Source organism: Marmota monax, unplaced genomic scaffold (genome assembly GCF_021218885.2).
Source record: "Marmota monax isolate L192 unplaced genomic scaffold, Marmota_monax_Labrador192_F-V1.1 WCK01_AAM20220418_F8-fsc00125, whole genome shotgun sequence".
NCBI lineage: Eukaryota > Metazoa > Chordata > Mammalia > Rodentia > Sciuridae > Marmota > Marmota monax.
Genome location: NW_026695235.1, coordinates 10,512,204 through 10,538,908, shown reverse-complemented (window position 1 = coordinate 10,538,908; position 26,705 = coordinate 10,512,204). Strand labels below are relative to the sequence as shown.

At 59.2% G+C, this 26,705-nt stretch overlaps 1 protein-coding gene across 8 annotated transcripts in view; it reads left to right on the top strand.

Moving 5' to 3' along the window:
* Positions 1-25,359, top strand: part of Prdm15 (PR/SET domain 15) — a 45,691-nt gene extending 20,332 nt beyond the window's left edge. For 5 of the 8 annotated variants that reach the window (XM_046438921.1, XM_046438922.1, XM_046438920.2 and 2 more), the window contains 17 exons: positions 554-735; positions 862-956; positions 1,253-1,340; positions 2,067-2,126; positions 5,234-5,401; positions 7,560-7,654; positions 9,721-9,852; positions 10,640-10,774; positions 11,279-11,442; positions 12,199-12,278; positions 12,551-12,670; positions 15,453-15,584; positions 17,725-17,808; positions 18,182-18,360; positions 19,950-20,030; positions 20,613-20,822; positions 22,160-25,359. In XM_046438921.1, the coding sequence (XP_046294877.1) occupies positions 554-735; positions 862-956; positions 1,253-1,340; positions 2,067-2,126; positions 5,234-5,401; positions 7,560-7,654; positions 9,721-9,852; positions 10,640-10,774; positions 11,279-11,442; positions 12,199-12,278; positions 12,551-12,670; positions 15,453-15,584; positions 17,725-17,808; positions 18,182-18,360; positions 19,950-20,030; positions 20,613-20,822; positions 22,160-22,636 (2,482 nt within the window). In that variant the 3' untranslated portion in view covers positions 22,637-25,359. The remainder of the gene's footprint in view (positions 1-553; positions 736-861; positions 957-1,252; positions 1,341-2,066; positions 2,127-5,233; positions 5,402-7,559; positions 7,655-9,720; positions 9,853-10,639; positions 10,775-11,278; positions 11,443-12,198; positions 12,279-12,550; positions 12,671-15,452; positions 15,585-17,724; positions 17,809-18,181; positions 18,361-19,949; positions 20,031-20,612; positions 20,823-22,159) is intronic. The other 3 variants (XM_046438918.2, XM_058577241.1, XM_046438925.2) reach the window with 3 other exon arrangements.
* Positions 25,360-26,705: the final 1,346 nt, after the last annotated feature.

Genomic DNA, 26,705 nt, shown 5'->3' with positions numbered 1-26,705 from the left:
GTTCTGTGGCCATCACCGCCATCCATCTACAGAACCTCCTGTCCCCCACAACGAAACCCTGACCCCATCCAACGTGACTCCCGTCTCCCCTGCTGCTGGCACCCGCAGTGCCCCGGTCCACATAAGTAGCCTGCTGTGGTCGTCCCCTGGACCTAGCCTGCTGTTCTGCAGGTCTGTCCATGATGTCGCATGTTGGCACGCCTCCTCTGTAAGGCATGAGAGCACCCCAATGAGGAGTGCCTCACTCCATCTCTGCGTCTCTGGCTCCTGTGACTAGGACCAAGAGGGACACTGGAACACAGGTGGTACAGTCCAGGCTCCACCCGAGCTCCGGGCTGTCTGATGGAAGTGTGTCTGTCACAGGGCACCTGGCGGTGCTGCCTGAGGTCCAGGCCTTGCCTGTGAGCTGCCTGGAGCTGCAGTGGCGCGGCCCTGCCCTCCTCTCTGGCAGTCTCGGTCTCGGGCAGGTGTTGGTGGGAGGCCCCTCCAAGGTGACGGCAACCTGGACTCGTGCTCTCTGAGCGCTGAGTCTCCACCTGTCTCGACTGGGCAGGTTCACACACCATCAGAGCAGCACCATCGCCCTCAAGAGGAGCCTGGTTCTGTCCAGCAGACACGGCATCCGGCGGAAGCTGGCGAGGCAGCTGGGGGAGCACAAGCGGGTGCACCAGTGTGGCATCTGCAGCAAGGTCTTCCAGAACAGCAGCAACCTGAGCAGGCACGTGCGCTCCCACGGTGAGTGCCAGGCCGCGTCCCGCCGCACAGGGCCACTGAGCTTCCCACGCACCTGGGCCGTCAGCAGAGCGGGCGGCCTGCCTGGTGAGTGCCTGAAGCAGTGACCTGGTTCCTTCGGTTCCTCAGGTGACAAGCTGTTTAAGTGTGAAGAATGTGCAAAGCTGTTCAGCCGCAAGGAGAGCCTGAAGCAGCACGTCTCCTACAAGCACAGCAGGAACGAGGTGGGTGGACTGGTAGCCTGGGGAACAGGCTGTAAGGAGCTGAGCCTCCTGGAGTCCTGCTGCACCCTGTCCTCCGGCCCTGGCCTCCACCAGCTGCCCAGCCTGGTAGATGTCGGCGGGGCATGGGGAGGAGTGGTGGGTGCTTGGAGTTTGGTTTCCCAGCATGGTTCTCCCTCTAGGGCAGCTGGACAGCCCCTAGGTGGAGTAGGAGAGAAGGGCTGTGGCATAGCCAGCCCAGGAGGGAGTGGTCTGGCCCCACGTGCGGGCCTCCCTTTCTGACTTGTCTCCTCAACCAGGTGGACGGCGAGTACCGGTACCGCTGTGGCACCTGTGGGAAGACCTTCCGCATGGAGAGCGCGCTGGAGTTTCACAACTGCCGGACAGGTGAGGCTGCGCAGGGCTGTCCCATCCCATGTGGCCCGTGCTCAGCAGGGCAGAGGCTGAGCCTCAGAAGCGAGGCCGTGCTGAGCAGCGAGCAGCCAGCTGGACCTCCCGCTCCTTCTGCCTGGGTGCAGTCGCCACTTACTCTGGAGATAGGTCAGAAGTGCTCGTGCCAGAGAGGATGTGTGTCCTTTCCTGTGCTCCTGGGACCCCTGTCTAAGGCCACTGTGGAGCAGGGCCCCCGAGAGAAACGAGAAGGTGGGGACAGGGCTTGGGAAGAGAGGGCCCTGCGCCTGTGGGACAGTTTTCCACCCGTTGTCTCGCCTGTGTCCCTGCTGGCACCCAGCAGAGGGCTTTGCTGCCTCCCTGCCAGATCACTTGGTTCTGAGCCTGCTCTGTCTACCAGTCCCCAAAAGGAGAGTGAAACCGCGTAATTGTCGTGAGAGGCTGGAAGCTCTGTGCTCCGCGGAGCCTGTGCTGGGGAGGCGGCCTCCCTGGCGGGACACCTCAGGCTGTGCTCACAGCAGCCATGAAGCGTGAACGTAGAGGCATGTCCGTGAGGAGGGAAGCACGCTACAGGGCCAGCAGGCACCTGTCCTGCCTGGCTGCACCCCACTGGGTGGGGGAGCCCTGCTTCTCCCAGTTGCCCCAGTGGAGGCCCAAGTAGTGGGCAGACCAGAGGGAGCTGGAGGGAGGGTCACTGTTGCTTTGTGTTCTCCCTCTCTCTAGGACTCATAGCAAACCCGGGAGAGGGGGGGACCAGTGGCAATCGGCTTAGAGACCTACCAGGTTAGCCCTCAACCCCACCTGTTCTTGTTGGTCGTGCTGTCCGTCCGCGCCTCCGTTTGAGCCCTCGCCGGGGTGCTGGCCAGCCGCCGTGTCTCTGAGCCCTGTTGCCCCTGCTGCCCAGCCGGGCTGTCCTTCCTGTGTCTGCCACTCTTCCCCATTTGTCTGTCTGTGTGTTTCTTCTGTTTTGAAGACTCTGCTTTGAGACCGTGGCCTGTCCCCTCTGCCTGGGCCCAGGACGCCTTCCTTGCTGCGTCAGGCTGAGCAGGGCAGCGGGGCCGCGTTCTCTGGGCCTTCGCACCTGGAGCATTCTTGTCTGGGGCAGGTGCAGCCTCCAGAAGCTTCCGGGTGAACGTCCAGCGTGCTGCTTCCTGACTCAAAGCCCCCTTCTCAGGTGTGCCCAGGGCCTGGCAGGCCTCAGCCTCATGTCCCTGCTCTGCACGCACCGGGCAGGCAGACAAGCCAGTCTCACTCTGCTACTGGCCAGTCAGGCCTAGGAAAGAGACGCTGTCCTCTTCTAACTGTTTTTGTGCACCCGAGTGAAGCAAGGTGACCAGAACAGTAGCAGATACCTGCCAGCTCAGAGTTCCGCTGAGCCCGACCTTGTCTCTGTGGGCTGTGTAGAAAGGGCAGGGCAGGTGGGCAGCGGGCAGCTCTCCTCCTTGGAGGCTCTGTTTCCAAGGTTCGAGCCAAGGCTGAAATGGAAGGCCGCCTGTGGTCTGCTCATCTGCACGACTTGTGCCCTTGGCCTTCTGGGGTGCTGCCCTAGGGGAACGCACGTCCTCCCACCATTGAGTTCAGATTTGTCCAGTGAGGGAAAGTCTGAAGACGTGGTTGGCAGGCTTTTCACAAGCTGCCCAGCAGGCCCACCTTTGTGTCCTCCTGGGTCCCCTGGGTCCCTGTGTCCCTGTGCTGTGACTGGTGTTGCTGTCTTCTCTGTGTTCACTGCTGTCTTTGACCTGAAGAGGGTGCTAGGGAGCAGCAGAGGAGCACGTCCTGTCCTCAGGCACAGGGGGACCCTCATTCTCTGAGAGGGTGGCTCCTAGCAGTCCACGTCCCCTCAGTGCACCCTTCCCGGGCCCCAGGCGTTGTCCTCTGTGCTGCATTTATTACCTCATAAGCGTGGACTTCCCTGGCAGTGGGGTCGCTGGGGCAGGGATGGTTATTGGGACACGGAGCCTGTCTGGGTTCCATGTGTGGGGGTCAGGAGGCAGAGTCCAGACGGCTCTGCCCCAGCTCTGCCCTCACTGAGCACAGGCCACTGTGGGCTCAGGGGATGGTTTGAAGTGGGGGTCTCTTTCCAAAGCTGGGACAGAGAATGCTGTAGCCCAGCGCAGCACTGTTGTGTCCCAGGGTGCCAGGCCCCCAGATTAGTGAGCCCTCTGCTGAAAGAGGCTTACCTGGGCTGCTCAGCACTTGTCATGAAGAAGGCTCCCCTGGGCTGCTCAGCAGGCTCAGGTGTGGGGGGGTCTTTGGTAATTTAATGGAACAACCTACAAATGTGACTCACAAAGTCTCACAGCAGCGGGTCCCCAGCGGACCCATCCTGAGGATGCACATTTAGGAAGTGAGTGGAAGGTAACTTGCACCACTGAGGAGTGCATTGCTGAGTCACCTGCAGTGCCAGGTATCGCGGAGTCGCGGTAGATGAACCAGGTAGAACTCGGAGCACCCTTGGAAACGATGGTGAAAATGCTGCATGTCACAGGCACACGCATCCTGCAGGGGGTGCATGAGTGTGCACGCGTAGCAGGCCCTGAAGGGGGCAAAGCTTTCCAATACTGGGCCACAAAGAAACCGCGCATCGCCTCGAGAGGGACCAGCTTAACCATGAAAGTGATGGCGGGGAAGGGAGGCTGCGTAGTGTCCTCCTGACAGCTTCTCCTGGCCCGGGTGGCGGAGGCCTCATGCAGGGCCTGCAGCCAGGCTGTCCTGCTGGGCATGAAGCCCACAGAGACACTGCTGTCCCCACTGCCCCCTCCCCTCGGCTCCCAAGCCAGAGGGCTTGTCCTCGTGCCTTTACCTGCTGGGGTGGGAGTGAGGCTGCGTGACCCTGGGTGCGTGTGGTCTTCCCTCCCTAGGTGCACGCTGGAGCCACCTGAGTGAAGCTAAAGACGTCCTGGCCAGCAGGCCTCAACTGCAGGGGCAGGGGCAGTGTCTGAGGCATCTCGGGCGTCACAGCCGCCTGGGGCCAGCGGGAATGCAGCATCTAGTGGGTAGAGGCCAGGGTGTCACTCTGCATCCCCAGGGCCCAGGGCAGGTGACCCAGCTCAAACGTCATCCCTGAGAGCACCTGGGTCCATGGTGGCTCCAGTGCAGCAGGCAGGGCCAGCACAGGGGGCAGCAGAGCACAGTGGCTCTTCCTGGGCCTCAGGGACGTGCCTGGCAACACAGACTGTGTGGGAATTGGTCAGTGGGCTGGAGCCTGGTGCGTCACTCTGGACAAGGGAGATGACCCCTGTGTCACACACCTGTGTACCTGCGTCAGGTCCACTGCGTCGCAGCATAGGGAGGAGGGCAGCTCTGCAGGGCTCGCTGAGAGGAGCCGGGGCCCTGTACTTGGAGGGAGGGAGGGTGCCATGGGACAGAGATGGCATGGAGCAACTCAGGAGCTGAGGGGTAGGACCTGCTGTTTGATGGGCTACCTTCAAGAAGGGACTAGATTTAGGACCCAGGGCACAGGGTGTGGGTATCGCTGGGGGCTTGGAGAGTGTGGGGAGTGTGTGTTGGGGTGATTTGTCCACTAAAGAGAGACCTAGAACTAGGAGGCAGTTTGCGGACAGTGGAGAACTCTGAGGCGCTGTGTGGTGGGGAAGGAGCCTGTGGAGGGTGCCATGGGGGGCAGGTGGGCTGAGCCTCGAGGGGGAGGACAGCCCCCTGGGGTCTGGGTGGTACAGGTGGACGAGCTGAGGGCGCAGGCTGGGGGTCTCGAGTTTGGGGAAGGAGGAGGGCTATGGGGCGCACGCGCTCACCGTGTGCCCCGCGTGGAGAGGCCCGCGTGCTGGCAGGCTCCTGCCCCAGCCCTGCCCTTCTCTAGCACCAAGACACACGCTGAGCCTGGCCAGGAGTTATTCACCCGGAGCCTGTGTGTGTGTTTGCTCTCTGGACAGATGACAAGACGTTCCAATGTGAGATGTGTTTCAGATTCTTCTCCACCAACAGCAACCTCTCCAAGCACAAGAAGAAGCACGGGGACAAGAAGTTCGCCTGCGAGGTCTGCAGCAAGATGTTCTACCGCAAGGACGTCATGCTGGACCACCAGAGGCGGCACCTGGAAGGTGGGCCGCAGGCACCCGCGAAGGGCGGGCTGGGGGCCACGGCGGCGTCCTGCCGCCTCCAGGGAAGCAGTTAGGCAGTGCCCAGAAATGCCCGCTGCCTGCCTCGTGGCTCCCCAGGCCCGGCCAGCACGTAGCGCCCAAGGGGTGGGGGTGGTGTTGTGAGCGCTCGGGAGGAGCCCGGGAGAGACTCCGAGGACCCTCGGGCGTAGGGTTTCACGCCAAGTGGTCAGTAGAAGAATTTCCTTAAAGGCTTTTATAATGTTGTGTGACACTACTTCCAGTGGGGCAGCAGGTCAGAGGAGCTGGGCGTCAGGCGCACGGTGGGCTCTCAGCAGAGTGCAGCACAGAGAGCTGCTGGGCGCCGTTGGGGGGCCACAACCGTCCCTCGTTCCTCACGCTCTGTGCCTTCGTGGTCACCAGCACAACTGGCCTGGGGCTGTCCGTCCTCACAGAGGGCTCGAAGAGCCAGAGCAGGGCCCGTCCACAGGGCCAGTCTGGACCCTGGAGGCAGCAGCAGGGTGAATGGGACCCAGGGAGCTGGGCTGGGGGCGAGCAGTCGCCCAGCCGCCGCAGGCCTAGGAAGAGCCCTGTGCGCCGCGCAGCTGCTGCTGGTTGGGGGACCCCGGGGTGACCCGAGGGTTCCGAGGCCTGACCCAGGACGTCGCGTGTTTTCACTGTTTCCGCTCCAGCAGTCCTGGGGCAGCTGCCCTCGTGAGCAGAGCTCACTGACGCTTGGAGCGTCACAGAGAACCGCAGCCACGCACTCGTGAGGGGGCCAGGGTGAAACCGCGGCTGCTGTGCTCTGTGACTCGCCTGTGTCCTCGTGTGCCCCGGGCCCTTACAAACAAGGCTGGGCTGCAGCCCACGGGGTCTTCAGCAGGCCCTCCCTGCGCTGCTCCATAGAGACCCGCAGCCGGCCTCCAGGGCGCTTCACAGCTGCGCGGGCTCTCTCCGCGGGGACCGTGGCCCCCCTCCCCAGGTCCATGTCTGGTTGCACCAGACCCTGCTCAACCAGCTCCCAGCACGGCACAGCACAGAGCAAGTGCTGGCAGCTGTCTGCCACTGTGGTCCCTGTCAGAGGCCCCTTGTCCCCATGTCCAGGTGGCTGGGCTGCAGCCATAACTCATACCTCCCCCAGACCCCGTTTCTGTGGCGTCTGCTCTTGGCCTTGAGGCCATTCTGTGGTGTTTCCTTCATCTAGACCACACCCTGCCTCAGACCCCGCGTGGCACCTTTGTGCCCTGGAGCCTTCTGGACTCTGCCTGATGCATACGCGCTGGCTCTGCCCATGGCTCAAGACCTGAGGACCTAAGGACGTGTTTCTCTCTGGTTGAGAAATGACCTGTTTCACATGAGCTCTGACTTGAATTTCATGTTGTTTTGAACCCCTGGGCTCCAGCTGCTCTCCTGCTCCAGCCGCCCAGATACTGGGACCTCAATTAAATGTCACAGTTCCTCTGAAAGTCTGTTTTGTTTATGCTTTAATACTGGGTATTGAATCCGGTGTGCTTTACCATTGAGCTACATCCCCAGCCTTTTTTAATTTTGTATTTTGAGATAGGGTCTTGCTAAGTTGCCTAGGGCCTCACTAAGTTACTAAGGCTGGCCTCAAACTTAAATCCTCCTGCCTCGGCCTCCCAAATTGCTGAGATAAACAGGCATGTGCTACCATACCTGGCAAAAAAGTCTGTTTTAACCCTGGTCTTGAAAACTTTTCCTTAAAACCAGAGATTTTATTACCTGCCGACTTTTTATTCTGATCCTGATTTGACTGATTTTAGTTGGAAGACATGAAAGTTAGTATCTTTTTAATAAAAAAATGAAAGTCTGCCTGCTTACAGCCATCTGCAGGACTCGCTCGGCCTCGAGCTTTCGATCAGGTGCTGGCACAAGAGCACCGCAGCTGTGTGCTGAGGCCCGGCGCTGGGTGCCCAAGCTCTGCAGCCTTGGGTGCGAGGCCCTTGCCAGTCCCGAGGGCAGCACACCACTCTTCCTTCCCCAGGAGCTGCTGTTTGCTGCTGGTGCCCCGGTGTGTAGGCAGCTGGTCCGTCCTCTGAGGACATTCCAGCCCGCTGTCCAGCTGGGAGGGCCGGCCGTGCTCCACCCCACCTACTCCTTGTGTGCTCACTCTGCCTGGTGGGGGTTTCGGGGATTTCAGGAGTGCGGCGGGTGAAGAGAGAGGACTTGGAGGCTGGCGGGGAAAGCCTGGTGCGCTACAAGAAGGAGCCCTCCGGATGCCCGGTGTGTGGCAAGGTAATGTCTGCGAGGGGCATGGGGCCGTGAGGGCGGGCCCAGGGCTGCCTGGCCCAAGCACCTCGGGGAGTTTTGAGGGCGGCGGCTGCTGCTCGGGTCTAACAGCTGTCCTCTCACCCCACACCTGCCGCTCGGTCTCTGCCACCGAGGATGGCTTTCCAGTGAACGTGCTGAGGCCGCACTTGTTCCTCCGTAGCCCTTCCCCGCTGCGGTGAGCTTCGCCCGCGCTGCTCTGTGGCTCCCACTCCTTAGATCTCGTCCTGGTGGTAGGACCTGGCCCCGGGCACCAAAGGAAGTGGGAGGTCACAGAGCTTTATGTGGCCTGTCCTGCTGGTCTCCCCTGCCCAGAAAAGGCAGGCCACCTTTTCTAAGGGAGAGATGAGCCATTCTTGGTGACCACTCCTGAGGCAGGGCTACAGATGACCCTCCATGGTGATGGCTGTGGTTAGCTTTTTGTTGCTGTGACCAAAATACCTGATAAGAACAACTTAGAAGAAGAAAGGTTGGTTTGGGGCTCGCAGTTTCAGAGGTCTCAGCCCATAGATGCTGACTCCACTGCTGGGCCCAGGAGAGGCGGGACATCATGGTGGAAGGGCCCAGTGAGGAAAGCCGCTGGGTTCTTGGCAGGTTGGGAGCAGAGGGGCCAGTGACCCCCCCAGCCACGCCCCACCTGTCTGCAGTTGCCAGCGGTTCCAGGCTGGGCTGGACTTCTTGGGTCACAGCCTTCACAGTGCAGCCGCTTTACCTCTGCAGTTTCCTGCATCAGCAGGAGCTTTGGGGACACCTGACATCCAGACAGCAAGTGACAGCCTCCATACGAGCAGACCCCCGTGCCCAGAGTGGCTGCTCTGGTGTGACCTGGTGTCTAGGGACGTGCGTCTGCTGCTCAGAACCCATCCTGCTGGCTGCCACCGCCGTGCGGGCTGCCGTGGAGGCACGGCCCATTTCTTGCAGATGAGAACCTGGTTTGGAGAAGGGTGCTGCCGCTTGTGTTGGCCGCAGTGTCCACTCCCTGGGTGTTGCCGACTCTTCCTCAGAGGACTCGTGTCCTCACAGCATCCAGGCAGGTGCCGCAGTGGAGCTGCCCAGAGAAGTTCCCACGTGGCACCGCTGTCACCCAGTGGTCTTGGGAGTCACCAAGAGGAGGGGGCGTTCCTGGACCTGTCACAGCCACATGGCTCACGTGAAGCACCTGGTGCTGGCTCCTGCGGCAGTGTCACATGCCAGGTGCCCCAGCCCCGGGGACACAGGTCTCTTCACACTGGCGGTCCCTGCCTGCCAACATGTGGCACCAATGCTAGATCTTTTGACCTTTTCAGGGAAAAATGGAAATCCATATTTTTATATGAGATTTTCTGATATTTTTTTTAAACCTCCGAGCAAGACAAAGCTCATGGGACAACTGTGCAGTGTGGCCTCAGGGTCCCCATGAACCTGAACTACAGTGAAGGTTTGGTGTCTGGTCCAGAGTGGGAGGGTGCAGAGCTAGGGGGCAAGGTGCCTCCAGACACCTGCACTGTTACCTACCCCCCGGGAACGCCATCCAGGTGGAGACACTCAGCTGCCTGCCTTGTCTGCCCCTCCGCCAGTGGGCTTAGGGGCTTCCACACAGGTGACCCTGGGGATGAGTGTGCGATGGACGTTACCACACTGGGGATGCCAGGGCAGCAGGGATGTGGGGCGAGTGTGCAGGAGCCCCACACACTCACTGAGGGTTGGCTCCTTCTCTGACATCCACCTTCCCAAAGCTGCACTGTTTTTGACTCGCTGGCCTCTTGGTTGGGACCACGATAGCAAAACACTTAGTGCCCGTGGAAGCCCTCGAGCAGGTGTAGCCACAGTGAGGACGGGGCTGGGCCCTTTGTGGACTGTGGCGTGAGCAGGGATCCAAACAGTGGGTCACCCTGCTCCAGTGCCGGGGATGACGTGCGGGTCTCACACTTGAGTTGTTGGGGCTTAGAGTCTAGGAGAAGTCGCCCTGTGTTTTGTGGGCCGAGGTGACAGTCTGCTCTGTGTCCCATGGGCACAGCCCTCACCTCCCCACGGTGCGGCCCCTCTGCCCCCAGGTATTCTCCTGCCGCAGCAACATGAACAAGCACCTGCTGACCCACGGCGACAAGAAGTACACCTGTGAGATCTGCGGGCGCAAGTTCTTCCGCGTGGACGTGCTCAGGGACCACATCCACGTCCACTTCAAGGTGTCAGGCATGCGCCAGCTTCCCAGTGACACACAGCGTGCCAGGCCCCGGGCCAGCATCTTAGCTGCGGTTGTGCTAACAGAGTCTGTGGCGAGGGCCAAGGCTGTTGTCCGCTGTGTCCTCACCTGGTGGGGGGAGCTTTCAGGGCCTACTGCAGGAGACCAGTCCCAGTCACAAGGGACATACCCTGGCGGCCTCGCCACCTTGGAGGCCCAATTCCCGGCACCATAACCTTGGGGCTGAGGTTTCAGCACATGAATTTGAGGGGTGCAGACGTTCAAACCATCACTGTCCCCCAAAACGATTGTCAGCCTGGCCACCGTGAATCTCTTCAGGCTGACTTCCATGCCTGCATTAGCTAGCGACACGGTCCAGCTGCGGGCTTGAAGTGCGGCTCCTCGGTGTGGGCTGACGGGGAGAGTAGCATGTGGGTGGTGCTCTGTCCCTCCCTCCTTGGAGGGTGGCCTTGTTGTGATTCAGGCCACAGAAGTACTGACCCCAGAGAAAAAGGAGGAAATAGCGGTTGGAACCAAAGGCCCAACGGGCTGGGGAGCGCCTGGGCCAACTTGGGAAGCCTCCATCAGCTCTGCCCTGGGCACGAGGTGGCATTCTCTGGGCCCTGGAGAGGGGGTGAGAAGGCGGGGCAGGAGAGCATGGCACCCCAGGCCGTGAGCGGCAGGCCCGGGGTCCTCGGACGCAGCAAGGTAGTGCCTCGGGCCTGGCTCGTCAGCCTTGCACATGCCGGGCAGAGCTGGGCCCACGTGAGGCAGGAATGTGGCTTCCCCAGGACATTGCGCTCATGGACGACCACCAGCGGGAGGAGTTCATCGGCAAGATCGGGATCTCCTCAGAGGAGAACGATGACAACTCCGACGAGAGCGCGGACTCGGAGCCCCACAAGTACAGCTGCAAGAGGTGCCAGGTACTCGGGCCAGCCGACCTTGAGACGCCCAGGAGGTGACTGCCAGCTGTGACGCTGCACGGACCCCAGGGCACCCGTGCGAGCGTGGGAGGCGCCTGCCTCTAAAGGCCAGGTCTCCCGGGCCCGGGGAGGGGGACTGGGCTCACAGCCCTGCAGAGCCCAGCCCCGGGTCTCCTGCACCTACACAGGCAGTGCTGAGCAGGGTAGGCCAGGCTCCCTCTGTCCCTCTCCCCGCTCCATCCTGAAGCCCCCCCAGGTCTCCCCTGTGCTCAGAAGAGGCGTCTTAAAGGGAGGCAGCTCACTTCCGGGGACCCCGCCCCGAGTTTTTGTCAGCTTGTTGTGCAGGTGGCAGCCAACCGGCAGGCACCCCTGCCAGGAATGTGCAGCTCCTGCCAGCCCCTGGGTGTCCTTTGCCCCGCACAGTGACGGTCCCTATGGGGCCTGGTGACCTCTGGCGAAGCAGAGGCCCAGAGCCTGGGTGTCAGCGGTTGGCCTGCCCCGCAGCTCACCTTCGGCCGCGGGAAGGAGTACCTGAAGCACATCATGGAGGTGCACAAGGAGAAGGGCTACGGCTGCAGCACCTGCCACCGGCGCTTCGCCCTCAAGGCCACCTACCACGCCCACATGGTCATCCACCGCGAGAACCTGCCCGACCCCAACGTGCAGAAGTGAGGCCCCCAGCTTGCAGCCCCGCAGTGCAGTGGATATGGGCAGTGAGGCAGGGCAGGGTGCTCGGCCAACAGCTGCGCCAGGGCTCTGGGTGCCCATCCACCCAGGCCTCACCCTCGCCTCCCCGGTAGGACTTTCGGAGAGAAGTAGCCCAGTTCTCAGCACAGCTGAAGGACGACATGAAGCCCGTTCCTCCCAGTGATTCGGTTTCCCTGGTGCCAGCCCCGGCTCTGGCACGTGGCACGTGATCAGGGCTGTGTGGCGAGCGAGTGACATGCTGCCTTCAGGCTAGCCTGGTCTCCCAGGGCACCTGTGACCCAGTGCAGATGGGGGGGCCAACGCAGCAGACAGCCTCCGCTCTGCCCTGGAGGCCAAGGAGTCACGGGATTGGCCAGTGGTGTCCCCCAACCCCATTTCCTCACAGGGTCAGCCCCTGTGTGTGCCTGTGTCCCGATCTTTTCCTCTGGGGACACCAGTTAGATTGGATCAGGGCCATCCCAGTGACCTCATTTTACCTTCACATCTCCAAAGACCCCGTCTCCAAATACAGTCACTGTCCGAGGGCTGGGGCTGGGGCTAATGCCCAGGGATATGGGCACACGGTTTCGCCCATCATAGAGCTGAAGCATGTGCCACTTTGTCCACACGTGGCACCTTCTGCCTCACTTGTGCCTATAGAGGTGTTGGGAGCGTGTCCTCTCCCTGACGGGCCACTCGAGCTGGGGCCGCGTCCTGAAGCTCCTCTTTGGTTTCAGATACATTCACCCCTGTGAGATCTGTGGGCGGATCTTCAACAGCATTGGGAACTTGGAGCGACACAAGCTCATCCACACAGGTAGCCTGTTCCCACAGGAGTGGGGCCTGAGCAGGCAGTGCTGGGGTTGCCAGGGCTCTCCCTGCACCTGAGCCTGGCAGCCCCCGGCCTCCCCCGAGTACATTCTGCTGTCCCCCAGCTTCTCCGACCCCCACCACCCTGTGCTCATGGCCCAGCCCCCTCCATGTCCTCGGGGAATTTTTCAGGCCAGGGACCCTGGAGCGGTTCTGTGCAGGCTGGGGAGAGGTGGCCCATCCCAGCGCCACCCTTTGAAATGCTGCCTTGTCTTGCAGGTGTGAAAAGCCACGCCTGCGAGCAGTGCGGGAAGTCGTTCGCCAGGAAGGACATGCTTAAGGAGCACATGCGCGTGCATGACAACATCCGCGAGTACCTGTGCGCCGAGTGTGGGAAAGGTGCGCACCTCCTCCAGACGGGGCCTCGCGGTCTCACTGCTTTCTCCAAGGAGGTGGGGCAGGAACTGGCAGGTCACAATGATACGGGTGCCACCGGTGCCCCAGGAGACCCACGGGCTTCAGTGGTGCCCTTAACAGGAAAGGGAAGGCGTGGCGAGTGGTATGGAGCAGCTGCTTCGCGAGCCAGGAGCTGCGGCGGGACACACAGGCAGCTCGCTGCTAAGAAGCCACCAAGGAGACGTGCAGATCAGGAGGGAGGAGGAGAACCTGGGGCATGCTGCAGTTGTGACCCGTTTCTACTAGAAAAATTCAGAGTCCTCCCAAGACTCGGGGGAGGGGGGGGTTGGGGTCAGGTCATTCTTGGGCCACTCTGGTGATGCCACAGGCTCTGCTGCTGGGCAGCCCATTCAGCTGCCAGACAAACCAAGGTTACCTGCTTTGTGGTTAGCACTTTCTAGCATTTCATAGTCCATAAGTGGTTTTACTGTTTTCCTTTTTTGGTTTTTACAAAAACTGAACAGAAGAAAACTCAAATGTCAGTAATTCTGTGCACCATATGGGCCCTAATAGTGCATATGAAAAACACTGATAGAGTAAGAAAGAATTCAGTGTAGAGAAACCAGGGAACGAGACATCGTCCTCCCACCTCCTCTCCAGCACCTCTTATTGACCTCCAGCATGGCTGTGGACAAGGTCTCAGAGTAAGGTCAAAATGGGAGGTTGTCCTCCATCCTCCTGGGTGGCCGTGGCAAGGTCACAGCTGCAGGATATTCTCCATCCTCCAGGGTGGCTGTGGGCAAGGTCACAGCTGCAGAGAGATTGCCCTCCATCTCCCAGGGTGGCTGTAGGCAAGGTCACAGCTGCAGAGAGATTGCCCTCCATCTCCCAGGTGGCTGTGTACAAGGTCACAGCTGCAGAGAGATTGCCCTCCATCTCCCAGGTGGCTGTAGGCAAGGTCACAACTGCAGAGAGATTGCCCTCCATCTCCCAGGTGGCTGTGTACAAGGTCACAGCTGCAGAGAGATTGCCCTCCATCTCCCAGGGTGGCTGTGGGCAAGGTCACAGCTGCAGAGAGATTGCCCTCCATCTCCCAGGTGGCTGTAGGCAAGGGCACAGTTGCGCTTTGCCCTCCTCCAGAATGGCTGTGGGAAAGAATATCACACAGGTTTCTTTACTGAGAAAGCGACAGAGTGGTGCGCACCTGTAGCCCCAGGAACTTTGGGTGCTGAGACAGGAGAACTGCAAATTCAGGGCCAGCCTCATCAACTTAGCCAGATACTCAAATACTTAGCAAGACCCTGTCAAAATAAACAAATACTAAGTGGCTAGGATCTAGCTCAGTTGGTAGAGTGCTTGCCTCGCATGCCCAAGGCCCTGGGTTCAATCCCCAGCACCACAAAAGAAAAAAAAAAGAAAAAAAAAGGTCTGGGGATATAGCTCAGTGGTAAAGCACCTATGTATTGGTTCAAGTCCCAGTACCCGCCCCCTCCCCAAGAAACAAGAAGAAAGCAGCATGGTACAGATGGGCCATAAGCTCTCCAGCCCCTTCACCTGCTGTCACCTCCCCTTCCCTCTCTAACCCCTCAAAAGTTGAAATTTTTAGAAAATTAGTCAGACCTGGCTGAAGGGGTCCTGCTTCAGGCAGCCAGGAGATGGGAAGGGTCAGCAGTAGACCATCATGGCAAGGGATACCTCCTGGGGACAGAAGGACCACACCAGGTGGAGTCCACGTGCTACTCTGAGGTCTGGCGAGAGCCTGTGTGCCAGGAGAGCCCAAGGCAAGACGTGCATGTGGTCAAAGCCGCAGTTGTAAATTTTGATATTTGAAACATGGTAAATGCTGCGTTCCCTGATTTCCTTCCTGAATTCCAGGTGGTTTGGGTAGACCGCAAGTTAGTGTTTGGGTCCCCACTTCTATGATGGTTTAAAATGACAGATTTGGTATTGTCATTTTGCCCTCTTTTCATTCAATGCAAACACAAGCAAATGTTGTGCTTGCTTGTTCTTTACCTAAAAATTCACCCTAGCGATCTTTCAAATCAAAACAGTTAAATATTGCCTGATTTTCTTTTTTTTTTTTTTTTAATATTTATTGGCTTTTTTAGGTATAGATGAACACAACACAGTTCCTTTTATTTTTACGTGGTGCTGAGGATCGAACCCGGGTCCCGCCCGTGCTAGGCGAGTGCTCTACCGCTGAGCCACAATCCCAGCCCCACCTGATTTCTTTTAAAGCTTAGGGCCCGCGGGACTGGACAGTCTGCCCTGGTGCATGAGCCAGCCAGGGTGCGTGAGCTGCCCGCGGGCCCTTGCTGCTCCTGCTGGGGTTTCAGGCACAACATTGTACACCCAGCTGGTCCTGGGCTCTTTGAGACTGTTCGCTCCCCCGACCCGGGCCTTGTTCAGGGGTGCCCCCTCCCCATGAGCTCCCTCAGATGGGCTGTGTTGACATGCACTAAAGGTAGATGGGGGTGCTTATTTCAATCACGTGGTGTCCTGGCATCTTGACTAACATTCTGTCAAGATGGGCAGGAAGCCCTAGTCACCCCCCTCCCTCCCTCCCTCTCCAACTTGTCCAGTTGGGTCACGGTGGTAAGTCATGGACGTCTGCAGCAGCTGGTGTTGCGGTTAGTCTCCAGTGGCTCTGGGGTGGTGCCAGTCCTGTGGCTGGTGGAGCCCAGACCTCCGAGGTCCCCGTATAGGCAGGCCGCATCAGGGCGTGGGCAGCTGGAGCGGGCTCTGGAGGGCCCAGCTGGCACAGCCTGGCCTCCTGTGTCCCCAGGCATGAAGACGAAACACGCGCTGCGCCACCACATGAAGCTGCACAAGGGCATCAAGGAGTATGAGTGCAAGGAGTGCCACCGCAAGTTCGCGCAGAAGGTCAACATGCTAAAGCACTACAAGCGGCACACGGGTGAGGCCCGCGCCGCCCGCCTCTGCCCCCAGTGGCCCCAGAGGCTCCCCTGTTGTGAGCACCAGGCCCCCCCCACCTGGCTCCGAGCCCACAGGCAGGAGCACCCAGAGCTGGTGGGTCTCTGATAGGTTTGGCCCGTGGTCCCAGGCCGCGTCACCCTCTGGGCACCTGGGGGACTGCAGAGGGCAGAGACGCGCCCACAGTGTAGGAGAGCCCCCTTTCCACATCCTCCCCGCATTTGCTCATGTTCTCAGGGTGACAGCCTTTCCCACTGGCGTGGGGTTCTGTCTTGCTCTAGTTTTGGTTTGGCGTCCCTGTGGCTCGTGACATTGAGCATTTTTGCATACATCTGTGTCTGTCAGCACACTCGTCTGTGTTTTAATTGGATGAACTAGTTTTTGGTCAAGTGTTTGAGTTCCTCGTGTATGTGGACGCCCACCCTTCGTCAGGTCCTGTACCAGTGTCTTGAAACATCTGCTGTGTTTTCTAGGAGTTTCGGCTTCAGGTCTTACATTTCGGCTTTGGATGGAGTTTGACTTGATTTTCGTGCAGGGTGAGAGTTGGGTCGAGTCTTCCCTATCCAGCTTTCCCAGCACCCTTGATTGAAGAGGCTGTCCTCTCTCTAATCAGGTTATTGGCATCTCTGTTCAGAGTCAGTTGGCGTAGACTGTGGGTGTGTTTCTCTCGTGTTTCTGGCTGGTACCTGCTGTCTCTGTGGCTCAGGGCCAGGCCTCCAGCTTTGGTCTTTTGTTCAGGATGGCTTTGGTAGTCTTTCACACTTCCAAATGAAGTTTGGGATTCTCTCTTCTAGTTCTAGATTCTCTCTTCACGTCTGACGTGTCAATGGAGTTGCACTGAACACTTTGGATAGGATGGACATTTTGACGACATTCATTCCTCCAGTCCGTGAACATAGAATGTCTCCGTTTTTTGTGTGTATTCTTTAATTTCTTACATCAGTGTTTGTTAACATTCTTTGAAAGTTATTTTCCACTTCATGGTTAAGTGTATTCCTTGGTTTTTGGTTGGTTGGTTGGTTGGCTTTCTTTTTCTTCTTCTCCCCCCACCTCCTCCCCTCCTCTTCCTCCTCCTCCTCCTCCTTCTCCTTCTTCTCATAGCTGCTGTGAATGGGATTGCTTTCGTGGTTTCTGACCAAGTTTGTTGTTGGTCAGTACATTTTTCGTGTTGATTTCACACGCTGCATCCTCGCTGAACTCAATCATCGGTTCGGTTCTAGAGGTCTTCAGTGGGTCTTCAGGTTTTCCTGCATAGGATTGTTTGATTTCCTCCTTTCCTGTTGGTGTGCCTTCTGTGTCTCGTTTTGCCTGACCACCCTGGCTAAAACGTCCAGTGCTGTGTTGGATGAGAGCACTGAGAGAGGACACCCTGGTCTTGTTCCTGGTTTTAGAGGAAATGCTTTTGGTTTCCACATTTGGTATGATGTTGGCTGTGGGTTGGTCGCAGGTGGCCTTTATTGTGCTGGGGTGGGGTCCTTTGACACTTAACTTTGCTCAAGGTTTTCATTTTGAAGGGACGTTGAAATCCATCAAATGTCTTTTCTGGTCTATTAAGATGTTTATGTGCTTTTTCACCCTTCCTTCCGTTGATGTGACGTATGACACGTATTGATTTGCATGTGTTGAATTGTCCTGCCTCCTTCACAGTGATCCCACTTGATTGTGGTGAGTGGTCTTTCTGTGTGTGCTGTTGGATAGCAGAGATGACTGTGGTTGGCCGCAGCAGTCCTGTGGTCTCTTGGGCTCGGCGTGTTTGTACCCTCCTTGTGTTTGGTCTGGGTTCCTCTGTTCCTCTCCTCTGTCTCGTGTGCTACCTGGACTCAGTGGGGTGAGTAAACTAACCCTAAAGCAACTGCCACTGCTTCATACTTGTGCTGCTCCACCTCTGTGATTTCAGACAGGCCTTTCTGCTTTTTATTTTTTAATATAAAATAGCGCCCTAGAGGGGTATATTTTAAAGCCACAGTTTTCTGGGAGCGAGTTGAGTTGGGATTGAGGGCTTTTTGTTTACCACCTTCTGGCAATTTCCCTCCCCCAGAGGCAGACACTAGGCTATGTCACGGGCAAGACCTCCTTTATGTTCAGCGCTTCCTGCCTGTGAGACTCACGTGCTCTTCCCACAGGGATCAAAGACTTCATGTGTGAGCTGTGTGGGAAGACCTTCAGCGAGAGGAACACCATGGAGACCCACAAGCTCATCCACACAGGTGGGTGGTCTGCAGGAACGCCCTCGGCTGCACCAGCTGGCGAGGCTGGCACGGCTGCTCGTAGGCCGGGGTCCCCAGGGTGCTCGGTGCTACCCATGGCCTGCGAGACCCCTGCGACTTGAGCCCAGTATTTATTGGTGGGGCAGCACTGTTGTGGGGCCTGTTGTGGGGCAGACAGGGGCCTTGAGCCACCCAGTATTTGTGGGGCAGCGCTGTGGGGGAGAGGCCTCATGTGCTCCCCAGGGCTGACCTGGTGGGCAGCTCTCACAAGAGGAGCAGTGGGCTGGCAGGCACAGGCTCTCCAGAGTGGGGTCAGGGGAAGGCCCCACGGGTGACCTGCACCTCTCTCTCCTCCTGCCTGTGTACACTTGAGAAGTGGGCAAGCAGTGGACGTGCTCCGTGTGTGACAAGAAGTACGTCACCGAGTACATGCTGCAGAAGCACGTGCAGCTCACCCATGACAAGGTGGAGGCGCAGAGCTGTCAGCTGTGCGGGACCAAGGTGTCCACCCGGGCCTCCATGAGCAGGCACATGCGGCGCAAGCACCCCGAGGTGAGCCTGGTGTCTGACCCCGCCCTCTGTGGCCTGGGGTGTGCCTCCCCTCTGCAGGACCCCACTGTGGTGCCTGGGTCTGTCTTGCTGGAGACCCTGAGTTCCTGGGGCAGGGCCTGACCACATACCCTTGAGTTGTGCACCTGCGCAGGAGGAGGTGCTGGACGAATGGCCAGGACAGAGGAGGGCCAGGGTAACTCACACCAGTTCTAAACCTTCCCTCCCTGGGGTCACACCAGGTGGACGCCCTGCCCGCCCTCTCCCTGCTTCCTCCCATTGAAGTGAATAGTGTGCAAAACAGGAACCATCAGAGTGCCGGGGTGGGGGCTCAGGCCCAGTGGGAGAAACTGGAGAAGTGCGGCCTGGCCCCCCGAAAGCCCTCCTAGAGAAGGTCTGGGGGAGCCCAGCAGTGAGGTACACTTCAAAGAAGAAAATGCAGGTGAATGGTCATCACCTCCTGGAACGGGAAGACTTTCCCAACCAAAGTGGCAGAAGAAGTCAATAAAATATCGCTCCATTAGACTGTACCCACTCGAGGGCCTCTGTAGGTCAGAGAGAGTGCAGAGGCCAGTGGGCAGACGGCGTGAGCATTCCTGGTGATGATGCCTCGCGACAAAGCCGGGGGCCACGTGCAGAGGAGAGAGACCCTGAGGGAGGGAATTCACGTGGCCCCAGAAACACAGCACAGCCTCCCCTAGTCCTGAGCTGGAGGGGTGAGCACAGGTGTCCCCAGCACCTGCTTGAGGCTCAAGGCCACAGGGTCCTGTGCAGAGGACAGGCCAGAGACGCCCTGCCCGCCCTCGGTCTTCAGCCATCCAGAGCCTCTGTTCCATCTCCAGGGTGACTTTCCTCAGGGGCCTGCAGGGCTGCCAAGTGCAGAACCCCCCAGACACTGTGGTTCCCACACCCCGTCCCGTCTGGCCGCGTACCTCATCAGTCTCTGCCTTCCGTCCGTCCTATGTGCTGTGTCCCCTCCTTGTGACCTAATCAGGGCAGTCATCACAGAATGAGCCTGAGGAACGTGCGCAGGGGCAGGCTGGTGGTGAGGTGCTCACCCGCTGCTCGCACCCAAGCTGTGGGAGAGCCATGGGCACACGGGGCAAGTCCCAGTGCCAGCGTCACAGGCTGAGGGCATCGCTCAGCAGGGCTGATGGAGGGGAGGGGAGGGGCTGCACTCCGCCTGCCACAGAGCGACAGGTGGGGGTGAGGGTGCTCTGAGTGAGGAGCCGCCGTCCGGTGCCGGCCCACTGCACCTGACTTGCTCAGCTGCTCTGCGGGGCGCCAGGGGCTCTGGGGTCTCACTGAGAGCTCCTGTCATGGGGCAGCAGAGGGAGGACGCAGTGCCCGCCGCGGCTGTGCAGTCACGAGAGCACCTTGGTGCCAGCAGCCCCGCTGTGTGAGAGCCTGCAGGAACCTGGTCAGGGGCTGGGGCTGGGGACCCTCCTGGATGGGCTGCTGAGTCTCAAGCCAGCCCCCCGCAGAGGGCCTTCTCTGAGGGGCCCCCACCCCCGTGTCCGGGTTCCTCGGGTGTCACCAGGGCTGCTGTCATGGGGGCTGGCAGGCCTGCTCACTGTCCCATGCCCCTGCAGGTCCTTGCAGTGAGGATCGACGACCTGGACCACCTGCCTGAGACCACCACCATTGACGCCTCCTCCATCGGCATCGTCCAGGTGAGCCGCACGCGGGCCCCGCGGGCACGAGGGACTGAGGGTGCAGCATCGACGCACGAGTGCCGTGCCACGGGTCCTGAGTGCAGGGCAGATGCAGGCCGCTGGGTCCAGTGAGGGAGTGTGTGGCAGCCATGTCCAGACCAGAGACCCACGAGGCACTGGGCCTGAGCCGCGGGCAGCCGGTGGGAGGGAAGCCACTGTGACCACGCCTTGGCAGACTACTCTGGTCTGTCTGCCTTGGGGGCATGAGTCACACAGGAGGGGCAGTGGGACCACATGGAGAACCTCCCCGGGCCCCTTGCTGCCCGGGGAGGATTGACCTGGCAGGAGGATCTGGCCACGGCCCGTCTCTCCCTGCACCCTGGCAGGGGGCACGTGGGATGGGTCCCCGGGAGCCGTCCACACAGTTGTCGTGGGCAGGCCCTTCAGACCACAGCCGTTCCTACAGGGGTCTCCTTCTGCCCGGGGAGAGTTCTGCTGGAAGCCTGCACCGTGGGCTGAGCCTCACCGCTGGCCTGCTGTGTGTCCAGGGCGGTGCGGGGCTGCCCTGGCCTGTTGTCGCTGAACCTGGTCTTCCCACAGCCTGAGCTGAACCTGGAGCAGGAAGAGCTGGCTGAGGGGAAGCCCGGGAAGACTGCCAAGCGCAGCCACCGGAGGAAGCAGAAGCCCGAGGAGGGGGCAGGGGCACCGGCACCCGAGGACACCGCCTTCAGCGAGTACTCGGAAAAGGAGGCCGAGTTCACGGGCAGCGTGGGCGACGAGACCAGCTCCGCAGTGCAGAGCATTCAGCAGGTCAGCTGGTCTCTCTCTGTCAGATGGGGCGCCAGGCCCCTTATGGAGGCCGCTTCCCCGAGCACAGGCGTCTGCACGCGCAGGACGCCAGCCCATCTGCAGCGTGCGCCCCGCACACGTGGACTCCTCCTGGGTCTGCCCTGAGTCCTGCGGTCCACACCGGCCTTGTTTCCTGTAGCACGCCAGGCTCTGACCTCCGCATCACACTGATCGCTCTCAGCAGTGACCTGACATCCCAGTGTGTGAAACGGACATCACCCTGGCTGGGGTCCCAGGGTGGGGAGACCCCAGGCTGCCAGTGCGTCCCCTGGTTGTGGAGGGGCAGTCGTAGGCACTGCAGTCCAGGAGGGCCCTCTGCAGGGGGCAGAGGACAGGACGGGGCGGCTGAGCCCCTCCTCCCACAGATCTCCTGCTCAGCCTCCTCATGTTTGCTCCTGAGGCCCCGCGTCTCTCAGGGCCCTGCCTCTGCGTGCCTCCCACTCTGGAGGGACCCCTGCACTCGGCTGTCCTCTGTGCTGCTTAGGAAGGAGAGCCACCCCCTTGCCTGGCTGTTGGGACTGCGGTGTCGCGTTCTCCTCCTTACCCTGCGGTGAGGATATCGTGCCCGCTTCCCACCACTGTGACAAAATGCCCAGGAAAGTCGCTTAAAGGAGGGAAGCGTTATTTTGGCTTGTGGTCTGAGGTTGTAGTCTATGGTCACTTGGCCATCACTTTGGCCTGTGAGGAGGAAGAACGTTCCAGAAGAACATCATGGTGTGGAGTTCAGGGGCAAGCCGTCACCTCATGGCTGCAGGGAAGCCGAGATGGGGTGTGGGGACAAAAACACCTTCTAAAGGGCAGACCCCGCAGTGACATGCTCCCTCCGACCAGGCCTCTCCTAAAGGTCCTACCACCCCAAATAGTGCCACCAGTGGGGCGCTCCCTTGGTCCCAAGCCTGGGGTATCTCTGGGGAGCATTGTAGACCCAACCATGGCAGGTTCTCTGTGGCTTGCGGGCAGCAGGGCGGGAGGCAGTGCCTGCGGGAGGCTCGGCCTCCGTTTTCCTGCTGGCTTCCTCTCCTGCCCGCCCGGGCAGCCCCTCCCTGGAGTGTTCTGCCCCCTTGTGGCCTGGTTATTATTTGCATCTTGTTTCTCTTTTCCAATGGAAATGATTTTTCCAGGACAAGATTAACTTGGTGTCTCCTTCACCAATAGCTGTTTGCCTCTTATCCTTAGCCAGGAGCATGTGACAACCCCAGTGTGACTGTGACACTGCAGCCAAGTGCACTCTCAGGAGCCTACTCCACCCTCCCTCTGCAGCAAACCTCACCATCTCTTGCTCTGTGTCACTCTTCCAGGTGGTGGTGACCCTGGGAGACCCCAATGTGACTGCCCCATCAAGTTCCGTTGGCCTGACCAATATCACCGTGACCCCCATCACCACTGCAGCTGGGACTCAGTTTACCAATCTGCAGCCAGTGGCTGTGGGGCACCTCACCACCCCTGAACGCCAGTTGCAGCTGGACAACTCCATCCTGACCGTGACCTTTGACACCGTCAGTGGCTCCGCCATGTTGCACAACCGCCAGCACGATGTCCAGGTCCACCCGCCGCCAGAGGCCTCCAGCCCCCAGTCTGTGGCCCACTTCATCAATCTGACCACCCTGGTCAACTCCATCACACCCCTGGGGAGCCAGCTCAGTGAGCAGCACCCACTCACATGGCGGGCAGTGCCCCAGACAGACGTGTTGCAGCCGCCGCAGCCGCCGGCACCCCCACAGCAGGCGGCACAGCCCCAGGTCCAGGCAGAGCAGCAGCAGATGTACAGCTACTGAGCTGCTGCCGCCACCGGACAGAGCCAGGGACTGGGGGTGTCTTGAGGAGTGTGTGCTGGATACCAAACAGAGCAAAGGTGCATACGGTGCGTCGTGCCTGAGGTGGACGTAGCTCTGCAGACCGTCTCCAGGTACCCCAGCAGCTGTGGGAGTGTCGGCTTAGCTCCAGAAACGACCCGGCAGGCAGGGTTGGAAACTCGGTCCGTGCCAGATATGCCTTACCAAGGTCGTGCAGCCGGCCTCAGAACGCTGAGGGCAGGGCTGGAGAAGGGGCGTAGAGGTAGAAGCAGGTCCCAGGAGCGATTGTCATGAGGAGCACAAGCCGTTGGTTTTCTGTTTTCTTTGGAGCTCATTACTGTACTGAACACACAGTAGTCACGGGGCAGCACACAGCAGAGAACACGGTTTCCCCTCACTCCTGGATATTTTTTGGCAAGTAAGCAGATAGAGGTTGAAGTAACTTCGCTTCAAAATATGGCTTGAGTCTAGTTTGCCGCCCGGCTGTGGACTGAGGCCACATGTGAGATGTGCCACAGTGGCATGGGACTCTGCCTTCGAGTTCCTCACAGGCAAGGGGTCACGTGAGGCCACCCACCCAGGCACAAAAGACATGTTGGGAATGTCCATCAATCAATTTTCATACAGTTTTTCATTTTCTTTTTTATTTCAAACGTGTATTCAAGATCTTGTTGTGGCCAATATTGTTTTTCTAACTTTAAAATGATGAAGTCGATTGCACTGTAGGACTGTCCACGTCCGATTCTGCACTGCTGCCCGTGCAGAGGCGCTCTCTCCCAGTGGGAGAGTTCACTTCCAGAGGCTCCTTTGGAGTCGTCTCAGGATTCTCTGCCATCCAAAAGTATTTATTGTGGCTGAATCTCAGTCAGAGCCCTGAACAGAAGGACAGGGAAGAAATCCATGTTTTCTTTCTGTGTGAACCTCAGTTCCAAAGGTGGATGTGTCCAAAGACCCATTCCCTATAAAAAACGTTGAGCGATCAGGCTCTGGACAGGGAAGTGTGTGTGTTCCAGAAACACCGAGGACTCGGCTGCCCGCAGCTGGGAGTGGAGGCAGGCGAGGTTAGTCTAGCAGCAGATGTGTGGAATGCTCTTACAGCCAGCTCTGTAGGACACACGTCACGCCCGTGTGCCACCCGGGGGTGAAGGGCCTGGCTGGCTGACCCGCTGTGTGCAGCCAGCAGTGTGGGACATGCAGGCGTGGGAGAGGAGCTTGGTTTCCTCTCCTGCTGTCTTCAGCACTGCCTGTGAGGGTCAGCTTGCCTACTGTTACCAGGGAGGCCACCTGAAGGGACCCCAGTAACTGGGCAGTGGCTGAGTAAGGCAGGAGAGCCTGGCTCTGGGGCGCAGGGTATGTTGGGCAGCATGGGGCTTTCCTGGGCCTTCAGTTCATTCCCAGCAGCAAGCTTCTGAGGGTGGCTCTGGAGCTGGTTTTGTGCAATACGTGCCCTCTGAGCCCGGAGCCGGTGGGCATGCCGAGCCCTGGCCCCCACCCTGCCGGGCCCACGCGTGCCGTCTTGCCTCAGCAGACTCCACAGTGGGAGAGTGTTTGAATTCTTAATTTATGGTAGTTATTTTTTGTTATTTATATATATATATAAGGAACTGCTTCACGTGAGGTGGCTTCCCTCTTGGGCAAGGGTGGCTTGTTCTCCATTCTCCAGCCACAAGTCGTCCAGCCGCCCCTGGACTCGCCGGGAGAGCCAGGGTTCCTGAGCTTTCTCTCTAAACGTTAGTGCCAGTCTCTGCGCTTGCAGAGTCTCCAGGGCAGAACAGCCTGGCGAAAAGCCTGTGCAGGCAAGGCTGGTGACTGACCTGCACGGGCACCTGTCCCTCATCCTGCTTCCTGGGAAAGAAAGGCCTTCTCAATTGTTCTGATTATTATTTTTTTTTTTAAAGGAGTTGTGTCAGATGTTTCTGAAGAACCTGATTCAGGTCCTGTGGCGCAGGCGCTGCCACTGTTGCTGAAACACAGAGGCAGCTTCTCCCCGGGTGGCGGGTGGGCACTCACACAGCCGGACTGTCTCCCGGGCTTCTGTGGACACATGATCTTGATAGGGTCACTTCTGAGCAAGCGTGTTGTCCTAAAGCAATTGCTGTGAATCTCACAAGAAACTGGATAGCGAACAAAAGGTCCTTCTCAGCCCAAAGAGTCCTCAAGGGCCGCGGCTGTGCCCCTACACCCTTGTTATCCAGAGTGCTTGACTCTTTACGAGACCCAGGGTGCTCAGGGGTGTCTCCACAGGAAGAGGCCATGTGGCCAGCGAGCCCTGCTGCCCATCTCAGTGGTGACAACTTAAATCATGAGGACGTGTTTGACCGGTGACCTGGTGGAGCTGGCCTGCCTCTTGGAGGCAGAGCACAGGGTCCGCGGCCTGCCATGCGTCCTGTGCTCTGTAGGAGGGGCGCGGCCTCTGGAGCAGCTGTAGCGTGTGACGTGTTCTCTCAGGAAAGTGCTGTGCGCGTGCCCCACCCTGTGTCCAGCTCAGAACCGCTGGGCAGGTTGGTGGAGGGCAGATTCCAGTGCCTTGCCTGGTTCCACTGTCAGGGTCCACAGGCGGAGGCGCGTGGCTCCCAGCTGAAGGCAGCATGCTTGACCTTCTCGTTGGGTTTCAAAAGGCATTGACTGTCCTGAGATGCTGAGTATCTTTCATGTCACATCATTTGTATAATGATAAATAAAGGTGCTGTGACCTGTGTTCTCCATTGCTAGCCCTCTGCTTGCCACCCACAGTGACGTTCTGACTCCCACCAGGGGTGACATCTTAATTTTCCTCCAGTCCTGGGCCACAAGTGTCCAGATGGCTTAGAGCTAAGTCCTGAGGTGCTCACTGAGGAGCCATCATGATTCCAGAAAGAGACGCCCAAGAGCCCGTGTGGCCTCTTATGAAGCCTGGCTTGGAGAATGGGCACAAAAAGATCCGTAGGCAGAAGGGACCCTAACCAAGGCATTTCTGTGGCCCTGCTGTCCTGTTGATCAATATTAAGTTACGTGTTCCATGTTTTTAGTTTTGAAGCACCTCAACGTCTACCTTCCTCTAGGGAAGGAGGGATGGGGCACCGTGGGAATTCTAGGTGGTTTCTGGCAGCTGTCCCATTGGCAGATGGGATCCACTCATTGGATGCCTGCCAATTAAGACGCTTCCTTGTGTGTACCACGCGCACAGGGCTCTGCACACCGGGAGCTTTCAGACCCTCCTGGGAGAAACCAGTGATGTGTGTCCATCCCTGGCCACCGGCAGCTTGCATCTCTGCCTGGGGCCTGGACTAGGGAGAGCCTGTGCTGCCTCCAGCCGAGGGGTGAGGAAGCACAACAGTCCCAGTCCCCAGTCCGTGAGTGCCGTCCCCAAACAGCAGGGCCAGAGCCCAGAGGGGAGCTGGTGGGGCCACGGCTCCTCTTGACCGTCTCCACTTCTGATACAAGTGCACCGGCACTGAGGGGCCCTAGATCAGGACAGGGACTAACAAACTCACTGGTGAGGCAGTGCACTTGGCAGAATTATCCAGAGGTGGTCCTGGGTTTCCAGAATAAGGGGTTGACCGGGACCACCCTTCCACCCAAGCCTGTGTCCCTTCCTTGACCAGAGACCATTCCCTCAGTCCCTGGGGACCCCAGCTAAGGCAGCCCAGGCAGCCGGCACCGCATGAACTGGCTGCCTCAACCCTGCAGCCTGCGCCCCCTCCCAGCTGGTGCCCTCCACAAGGAGGGGGACCAAGAGGGAGAGTGCCCCTCACTGCTGCGCAGACCCTCCCTGCATCTCAGATACATCCTGGGCAGTGGGAGTTCCACTGGGGACCTGGGAACTGGCTCCCTCCCACTGTGTGTGGTGTCAGGTCTCCTGAGAGCTTGGTGGCCGCTCGCCCGGCAGCCCGGAGCTTGGTCCAGGCTTGAGCTGCTTGCTTCTGAGTTTTAGACACAGACTGGTAGCACGGTCACAAGGGAAGGAGGAGCTGACTCCGAGAGCCACAGGCTGCTCAGGAGCATCGTGCCCTGGGCTCTGCCACTCCTTTGTGAGCACCAGTGTCCCCCTGGTGCCTCTGAGAACAGCCCT